Here is a 10271-nt window from a genome sequence, read left to right as displayed (position 1 = left end):
AATGAATCAAGTAAGAGGGACATGACTGAAGGGACTTCAGGATATCTCCAGCACAAGTTACAAACATTATTTCACTGGTATTAGACGTTACCTATTTCACAGGAAAGGATTACTTGTGGTGCTCCAGACAAGAAGGAGCAGGGGATGCAATTAAGAAGGGTCAGAGGCATGCTTACCCTGTAAAAAATATATATATAAAAAACTGCATAGTTGATACAGGTTTTACAAAGGCTTCTTTTATCACTGTTCCCTGTGAGCCAGGCTGTTGGTTTCTTGTAACTTTCCCTTCTCCTTTGCTTCATGCTTTGCAGGTCAAACAAACACTTTCCCTGAAGTTGTTAACGCCATTAAATTAATAACAGCAACAATTGGATACAAGTTCCAATTTTCAGTACCTGCTGACACATTTTATGACCAGGAAGATGGCAACTCAACTCACTTGACCCTTAGGATAAACCCAGTTGATGGGTCCCCCTCAGGGCCAGAAAGCTGGCTGCAGTTTGATGCATCTCTTCAAACCATGTATGGGTATCCGCTTAATATTGATTTCCAATATTCACCTCAGGAGTTTGTACTATCTGCTACTGATTCAGGGGGTCTAACTGCTTGGGAACCTCTCACCATTGAGCTTTTGAGGCCCAAAAGCATTCCATGCTATCTTTATACCATAAGAACAAAAAATAGCTACTGTTCATTCCTGAGAGAGAGAGAAAGGGTTGGTTTATTCCTTGACAAGCTTTCTAAATATTTAAACTCCAGCAGCCTTAAAAGCATCACATTGGCTGCCCTCAAACCTGGGTCCACTATAATCTCATGGTACAACAGGTCTCTGTGTATAAGCTCCAACAGATCACTGAGCTGGTGCTCAAGAGCTGAAATCCAGGAAGTGCTGAATAAACTAAGAGTACCTGATGGGAACGTCAGCCCATATTTTGCTGAGGCAATGTTGCCAGAATACAAAATTGACATAGTTGAGAATGTTTCATATGGAGGAATCTGCTTGCCCAATATAATGCCATTTAATGGATCCTTGACTTTAAACAGTACCTTTCTTACAGATAATGAAGGGAACAACTCCTGGCTTAGAAATGCATTATATGCCTTGATAATTAGCTTTTGTGCAACTGTCATAATGACTCTGATCATTGTTGCCTGCTATTGTTACAAATATCACAAGATTCTTGAATCACGGTCTATGACTTTTCAAGGAAGACTGTTATTTGACTATGTTGACCTGGAAATGGACATGCTGAAGCCCCGCAAAGCACCTGTACTTCAGCAGGAGGTTCCACCTTCATCAAAGTTATGGATACCCGTGCTATCTTTTTCCCAAGAGCAGCCTGGCAGGCCCAAAGTAACTTCTATTGCCTTAAGACTGCCCCAGTCTCTACCACCCTTCCAGCCTCCAAAATATCAACTCCCACCTCTTTACAAAGTAGACACTGCTCGCCAGACTGGCCAAGGCAATATTCACAAAAGTCATTACCCTAAATCAGGATTACACTAAGAATCAATCTCTAAAAAGGCATATTGGTCTATTACTCAGGAAGAAAATGCACAACACAATAAGTGTCTTAACATTGTATTTGGTTGTACATTTCAAAAAGATATTAAACCCTAAAATTATAAGATGATATCACAATACAGAAGTCAGGAATTAACAATTACTGCCAAATGCCAAAAGAAACAGATTGTTACAAAACCAAAAGGTTAGTGGTTTGTTTTGTAGCAACACATCAATATGGATGAACTGCCAAGAGACAGGTACTCACACATCTTAAGCAGTGCTTATATATCTTAACTGTAATGACCTCTTCAGATAAGAATAGCATTTGTACAGCTCTATCAAAGGTTTGTCCCTCTTTATTAATAAAGGTGTAAAAGTATGAAATATTTATTTTCTAAGGATCTGAATATATTTTAAGTGTCAACTCTCAGAACATTCTGAAAAACTAGAGTAGAAATACCAGCCTATTTTACAGAGTGCTTAAATAACTTCCCTGAGATCACACTCTAAGTTGATGATGGGAATGAGGAAAAGAACTTAAGACTCCTTCTCTAACCATTAGTTCATAATCATATATTTTATAGATATAGGGTAAATTTTTCAAAGGCACCTAAGTGACATTGACCCAGCTGTTCAGACGTACTTATAGAGTCCAGGAATTGAGGAGCCTAAATACCTTTGAGGATCCAGGCCATAGAGACTAAGTCTCACCAAAAGTCAATAGGAGAAAGACTCCTTAATGTTTTAGTTATTTTTTGAAAATGAGAGACTTTGGTGCTCTTGAAAATTTTACCTATTAGTTACTTGTCCCAGACTTGGGTAAAGTAAGCGCAACACCTGTAGATGTCAGTGAACCGACCCCTCATGTCCACCAGGGCCTGGTGCACCACCGAACGGTAGCCCTTCCTGTTCACGTACTGGCCGGCGCTGTGTGGCAGGGCACAGATGGGGATGTGCGTGCCATCTAAAGCACCGATGCAGTTTGGAAAGCCCAGGTCCTGGAAGCCAGTGACGTTGTCCAGATCCCCCAGGCGGATAACCCTATGGAGCAGCATTGTGTTGATGGCTCTGATGACCTGTAGGGGGGAAAGGGGACACGTGTTCTAGTGTGGGTGTGGCGGCCGTCTCCCCACCGCCCCATCCAGCCCCCTGCCCCCCTCCCAGTCCAGCCCCTGCCCCATCCTGCCCCTTGCAGCAGAGGGTTCCCCTTGCCCCAGCCCCCACACCCACCCAGACCATCTTACCTCTGTAAGTACAGCCCTGATGGTGGCCTTGCCCGCGCCAAACTGCTGTCCCATGGAGCAGTAGGTGTCCAGGGTGGCCAGTTTCCAGATGGAGATTGCGACCCATTTTTCCAGCATGAGGGCTGGCCACATTCAGGCGTCCTGGTGCTGGAGTGCGAGCCAGTGGCAGATCTCGTCGAAGTTCTGCCTCAAGATGCAGAAGTTCCGCAGTCACCTTTCCTCACCCCACTACCCTAGCACCACATGCTCCCACCAGATGGTGCTGCTGGGGTGGGTCCAGAGGCTTTGGAGCACCCGGGGGGGCGGGTCTGGTGATGCCCCAGGTGGGGGAGCCTCATGGCCCCAGGGGGACTGCCCAGCCACCCGATGAGATCAGGTGCAGCTGCGGCGATGGTGCACAGCACTGCCAGCAGGGTGTCCATAATGAGGGCATCCTCCTGCATGAGCTGTCACTGGGCCTCCATCATGGGCATGGGTGGGCTCTGCTGGGCTGGGAATGGCTGGGCAGCACTCGGCTCATGTGGAGGGGAGGGTGGAGGGAGGGGCCCTTTAAAGGAGGCGGCTCGCTGCAGCCCCGGAAGGGCTTATTGGCCATGGGAACCCATCTGCAATGTTTCCTGCCTCCCTTCTTTCGAAAGAGGGCTTGGAGCCCTGTGGGCGCTCTCTTTCGAAAGACCTCAACGGGACTTCAAAAGAGCAGATCGAAACGCCAGCCAAAAATGGCGGCGGGTGCTCCCTTTCGACAGCCACTATTTTGACGGCCAAAGTTTGATTTTCGACATTTCGAAAGGGCACTCACATATAGACCCAACTAGCATGTTTAGTGAGGGTTATATTTTGTAGGATAAAGACCTTACTTATATGCTATCCTACTACTCTAAATACAGTTTTAATTGGTCACATTTTTCCGCTCTGTGTGTGTGACTTTCATTGGACGCAATTCAGTGCATAGGCACATACACTAAACCCTTGAATTAATGGACTAATGGAGCAGGCGGGAAGTCCGCTATTCCCGAAAGTCCATTAAATGTGACTGTTTTTGGCCCACTCACCCCCACAAAAAACCCAAAACCAAAACCCTACCACTTACTGGAGTCGCCGCTACTGGAGGAACCACTGGAGCTGCCTCACCACACGCAGCTGGAAGGGCCACCACATGGCCTGAAGGAGCCGCCACACGCTCCTCCACCAGGGGTGGTGCACCTATGCGAGTGCCAGTCTGCTCATGTATGCACCCCACTCCAGATGCAAGGAGTGCATGGCGACTCCAGCAGAGGAGGTGGTGACTTCACCAGGCCTCAACCTATACAAGTCTCTCAACTTTTTTTTTTTTTTTTTGGTTGGAGGGTGTGGGGGAATGATTTTACAGATCCAATGGACTTTGGGAACAATGGGATGGGGAAGGGGGCGTCCACTGTTCCTGAAGTCTGCTAAACTGAGGTCCATAAAAATTAAGGATTTATTGCATATATATAAGCCTTATTGGTCATCATTGTCACATGGAAAGTACTAAATAAAAAGTTTATTATTATTCAGCTTGTTTATGTAGCGCTTTGACCCAAAGCACTTCATGATAGTTAGATAATAGTACAAACAACACTTGGAAAGATCATTAAGTGGTCTGCTGAAAACCTCAGCAATTTTCAAGAGGTCTGAAAAAAATTTTGAAAAACAATGATAACCTATAAGAAACAAGCTTGCTTACATCACAGGACTGTTGTGAAGCTTAAAATGAAATTATGGCCCCAATTCAGCAGGAAATATAAGCACATACTTTTCTTTGAAGTGTATCAATACCTTATTTACTTCAACAGGATTGCTCACATCTCTAACATTAGGCATATGCTTAAATACATTGAAGAAGTGGGACCAATTTGTAAAGTGCTTTGAGATCTTGTATGGGAGGCATTCTAGAGGCACTAAAAATACTTTGTTCTTCATGTGTAGCAATTGATTTGGGTTGTTTATGCAGAATGTTTGTTTTTAATGGCACATCCAGGACTTCTTTTCCCGTGATTAAATATTCCCGTAAGTATTTTCAGTTTGCAGTCTTGTATTTATGGAACATCAGGATGGGATATGTAAAGAATGCCCGGATACAAAAGATAGGCACTTCTGCTTGATGTTTCTCTTACAAACAGCAGCTAATGTTGACATTTGAACACACAGTATCCAGACTTCAAATCTTCAGTACAGACAGGACGAAGTTCACATCAAGTGAATCTCAGGCTGAGTAACTTTTGAGACGAGGCACTGCCATAAAATTTTTAGGTCTGCAAGAGGTGAGGATGGCACAATGACCTAATTTTCAACTTCAGCTCAGCTAGCACACAGCTGACATAAACTCATGTCTGACCACTTTCAGATGTGATTTTGATAGTCCCCCCAAACTACTGTGCAAATGCTGTCACCTCACCCTTGAGGCTTGGCGTGGTGGAAGCTTCCCACTTGCCACCTCCCGTGGCTACAATCTGTCTCCAACTGTCTCCTGCTGATAGGGCGATCAACATGAGGTGGCCCATGTGACCTGTTCCTACCAGTTGCTGCACTTTTGTGTGTGCACTGTGGAGTGACAGGTGCTGTGACTTGCTGGCATGCTCACTCTTCACAACACAGACAGTAGCAGCGAGTGGGAGCAGGAGAACATGATCAGAGAACACAACCCAAGTCTGGGAGAGTCAGGCTGTCTTCACATCTGAACCTGATACTTTTAATTAGGTCCTGTCAGACTGCAAGGCTCTAGGCAGCACTTTTTGTTTCTGCATCAATAATGAAACACAGCCTCGACTTGCTGCTAGGAGACCCATTGCTACAAGACATACTATCTTTCGTACAAGAGGTGGAAACAAACGACTCAGGTATTTGTGGCCATTAAACATTCTGTAGAACTCTCATCAGTAAGAAGTCTTTATAGAGATCTTTAGGATTAGACCTTATTTGGAAGGGTGGGGGGGAAGCAGTCCTGTCTATTCCACAAGGATTTTCAAGATCTGTAAGCCTTTCTTATAAATGTGAGATTTCTTCCAGTGTCTTTGGTCAATATTTCTCCTCCCACAGCTGTTACGAAGTGCTGTGCGATGCTTGTCTTCTCCTCCAAAAGGTAACTGGATTTCAGCTGTGCGTCACCAAGCTTTGAGAATTTCAGCAATTTCCACATAAATGTAAACTCTGACAGACAAAATACCATGCAAGTACTCTTTATTAACTGATTCTATAAGTTACTTAAACAATTACACCTGGAGATGCAAAGTAATCATCATTTATCAGGAAAGAAAGATTGTGTATTTACTTAGTAATTACATTACATAGCGAGTATAATGTAATCACTTTGAAGCTCTAAATTGTGCTTCAATTTTCTATGCTGCTAAATGGACAGTGGTTAAGAATGTAAGTAAGGAGTACTCACATGATATTTGTGTTCTGATCTGGCATCATCTGTGGCTTTCATACTTTTCCCAGTTGATGCAATTTGGCTATGTGACATACTGACTTATTCAGAACAAAGCCTATGTGCCAGCTACCCTTCCCTCTAATGAAAGAGCTTGGTACAACAACTTGCACTGTAGTATACCAAAGTCAGTTCTTCCTACCAGCTGTCATCAAGCAAAAGGAAGTTAATTCACCAAAGTAGCTGCAGATAAAATAATTGATGGGGTCTGGTCCTGTTCTCTGAACTGGATTTTATTTTACATCCCATAGCCTCTTTCTGTACAATCTCATGCACAGCCAATTGGAAGCATTAGTCAGTTACCACATAAAGGCCAGGATCTTGGTTTTGTTAATTCTAGCAGCTAGAAAAGCTTTGCTTTAAAACTGGGTCTTTTGCTTGATTAAATTAATAGTTAATCTTCTGTAACAAATTCATGCCCTCATTTCAATCATTTATACTCTTGCAAAGCATTTAAACCACTCCTCTCCCCATTGTCCAGCTGTTGGCCTAGAACTGCATACTCTTAAAAAATGAATTCCAGATTAGAAGTCTGTACTCCACAGGTATTTTTAGATTTCTCTTCTCCTAGAGCATGACCTCTTGAGAAGTTTCATACAGATCTAAAATGTATCAATACAACAGAAATATATTCAAATAAGTTTTTTTAAATGCTTGACTATTGTGCTTTTCAATATTAAAGAGATCTAAAAATCAGATTGCATTGTTTCACAGGTTTGCTTGTATATGTGTAGCAGGAGAAACATACTTTCATCCTAAAATATGGTAAGATACCTCAGGACAGGTCCCATTTCACTAAATGGAATACGTAAACTTACCATCTAATAGAAAAAGGATAAAATCAGAAAAATGTAAAACCAAAGCAACAGACCTATACAGTCTTATTGAAATGGTGCCAATATCAAATTCAGCATAAAATATTTATGAAACATGACAGAGCTTTGTTCTTAAAAACCAACATTCATTGCCGACTGGCTTTTCCATTTTCCGTTGTTTCCATTCTGCAATATAAGAATAGGTTAGAGGACTGGTCAGTTATATCCTGTACAGTTTACTTGTAATGCACTTAACTGATTAAGAATAAAAGGCAAATCTCATTTTACAGAAACATTTCTTTGTATTTTTCTAGAATCCCAACATTTTCTTTTTAAAGACTTTGTTATGCTGTAATCATTAAACCAGAGGAAAGTTTGTTTTCAAGCAACTTTCCACTTACAGGTAGTGTAAATGAGCAGTAGGTTGCATACATAAAATCATAGTTAAGACTGACATTATTAACTCCTGCAGTGGTTAACAAAGACAAGATAAAAACAAAGACTCGTGTCATGTCTGACTGTGGAGGGTTTACTTCTCGGAATCTCTAGAGCTGTATCTTTTTCTATCAAAATCTTAAAGAGATTTCACATTTTTTCCCCTTGGGCTGTCGAATAATCACAGTTAAGTGAGTAACTAAGGAAAAATTCATAAAAGATAAATCATAGTTTGAAACAAAAAATAATCATAGTTTGAAAAAGTATTTTTTCATTCACCTCATACAAGTACTGTAGTGCAATCTATTGTGAAAGTGCAACTTACAGATGGGAAGGGGATTGTTATAAAACTGCATGCAAAAACAAAACATGTAAAACCTTAGAGTGTACAAGTCCACTAAACTGTACTTCTTGTTCAGCCAACTGCTACGACAAACAAGTTCGTTTACATTTGCAGGAGATACCACTGTGGCAGCTGGCACTGCAAGGTATTTTTGTGCCAGGTGTGACAAACATTCATATGCCCCTTCAAGCTTTGGCCACCATTCCAGAGGGCAGGCTGATTATGCTTGTTAAAAAAGTAATACGTCAACAAAATTTGTTACTGAGCTTCTTGGGGGAAAACTGCATGTCTCCTGACCTGTTTTACCAATATTTTACGGCAGTTTTGCATGACGACATAGCACATATTGCTCAATTTAAGAACACTTTCAACTGCACACAATAAACAAAGAAGGTACCAATGTGAGATTTCTGAAGGCAACTACGCATCAGCCCAATGTTTAAGAATCTGAAGAGCTTTCCAGAATATGAGAGGGACGAAGTGTTGATCATGGATTTCAGAAGTCTTAAAAAACCCACACTCTGATGAGAAAAACTACAGAGCCTAAACCATCAAAAAACCAACCACCTTCTTCTGTTGGCATCTGATGCAGATGATGAAAATGAACATGCCTCGCTCTGCACTGCTTTGGATTGTTACTGACCAGAACCTGTCGTCAGAATGGAATTATGTCTTCTGAAATAGCCGGCAAAGTATGAATTGACATATGAGTCTTTACTATAGCTGACACGTAAATATTGTGGGATGCCAGCTATCAAAGCGCCATGAGAATGCCTGTTTTCACTTTCGGGTGACATTGTAAGGAAGGAGGCAGCATTATCTCCCATAAATGTAAACAAATTTGTTTGTCTGAGTGACTGTCTGAAGAAGTGGGACTGAGTGGACTTAAGGATTCTAAAGGTTTACTTTGGTTTTGAGTGCAATTATTTTTGTATCTAATTCTACATATGAAAATTCAAATTTCACGACAAAGATTGTACTACAGTACAAATGTTTTTTAATCTAATGCAATTTCTTAGGATTTTTTTACAGTGTAAATATTTGTAACAAAAAATAAACCTAAAGTGAGTACTGCACACTTCATATTCTGTATTGTAATTGTAACTGAAATTGATATATTTTAATACATAGAAAACATCCACAAATCATTAAATGATATTTTATTACTGCTCCACCATGCAGTTAATTTTCAGTCATTTCACAGCAATATAATTTTCCTTCTAGTTTTATCCTTTTAATCAAGTTGTTGGCCACTTCCATTCTAACAATTATTTGATGGAAGCTGGACTTGTGGAGAAGCAGGGGATGTTTTATTCCTTTAATGTTTTTTAGAGGACGTACTGGTTTTATCTCCACGTTTGATTTAGCTACTTTTATATGAAATGCTGTTTTGGAGGTTAGACTGAGCCAGAGACTGGTACAAGAGGGATCTGAGTTTGAGTTTACCCATTTGGCCCCCTATAAGCATAAAGAGGATTATGCTGTGTAGGCAGTCATTGGGATAGAAGGTAAGGAGCAATCCCTCAACAGAAGAGGGTAGCATTAAGTCTTATTCAGTTAGGAGGAGGATTGCAATGAAGTAGAGGCAAATAAGTGAAACAGAAATCTTAACAGATTACCACTACAATTAATTTATTCTTGTATACAGCACATTGGCTGTTTGTAAAATATCATATACTCTGCAATACAAACCCATTTTCCTCTTTAAGATGTTGATACAGCTCAGCTTTATTGTTGACAGAGTTCAGACGTCCAATAAATTCTTGGTGTTTCCTAGAATTGGCTGTATTAATCCTATTGCTCCACAAAGACAGCAAGGACATGGGCCCTAAGAGTAAATTTGAAATAGAATCAAGGTGATAGGATTAATGAATTCTAAAATTTACAAACAAAACAAATAAAACAATTTATACAACAGCACTTAGACTCCAACGTAAGACACATGGTCCTTGCCGTCAAAAATTTTAATTGTAGGTTAGATGAACAGGACAGCTGCAAACAGCTGGGCAGTTTAGATGGTATAAGGTTATGAAGTTATCTTTCCACACATTATGTTAGATCTGTACAGTTTGTTTTATCACTTCCCTATATTTGACAAAAATTGAATCCCCTATTCTAGGGACATGAAGATGGGCCAGGGGATATTCAACAGATGCACTTTTACCTTATTCAAGCAAATATGAATTGCTGTGACAACTGCATAGGATATCTTGCAATTCACACAAATTTTATCTGATTTACTACTTTTCTAGACCCATTGCTGTCATTTTGACTTACCTTTAGTTTTTTCCACTGGAGGTATTTCATCTATTGTAATAAGAGGTTTTTTGTTTGGTGGCTCAGGAGAATCAGGAGAATCTTTTATAATTTCAGCTTCTGCCAGTTCTTCTTTCTCACGATCCAATACACCTCTTAATCTGAAGGGAGCAGAAGAGGGACAAAAATGGTGAGACTTCAGAAGTAACAATAACACATCTTC

The 10271-nt window shown here is 40.9% G+C and overlaps 1 protein-coding gene across 4 annotated transcripts in view; it reads right to left on the bottom strand.

Annotated features, from left to right (window-relative positions):
* Positions 1–5593: 5593 nt before the first annotated feature.
* The window catches only part of INTS13 (integrator complex subunit 13), a 36549-nt gene continuing 31871 nt past the window's right edge, over positions 5594–10271 (bottom strand). For all 4 annotated transcript variants that reach the window (XM_075004335.1, XM_075004327.1, XM_075004317.1 and 1 more), the window contains 3 exons: positions 10070–10209; positions 9485–9620; positions 5594–7200 (listed from right to left, as the gene is read on the bottom strand). In XM_075004335.1, the coding sequence (XP_074860436.1) occupies positions 7161–7200; positions 9485–9620; positions 10070–10209 (316 nt within the window). In that variant the 3' untranslated portion in view covers positions 5594–7160. The remainder of the gene's footprint in view (positions 7201–9484; positions 9621–10069; positions 10210–10271) is intronic.

Source organism: Carettochelys insculpta, chromosome 1, assembly GCF_033958435.1.
Source record: "Carettochelys insculpta isolate YL-2023 chromosome 1, ASM3395843v1, whole genome shotgun sequence".
NCBI classification, from domain to species: Eukaryota; Metazoa; Chordata; order Testudines; family Carettochelyidae; genus Carettochelys; species Carettochelys insculpta.
The sequence above is the reverse complement of the archived record's forward strand: the minus strand, read 5'-3'. Positions and strand labels throughout refer to the sequence as shown.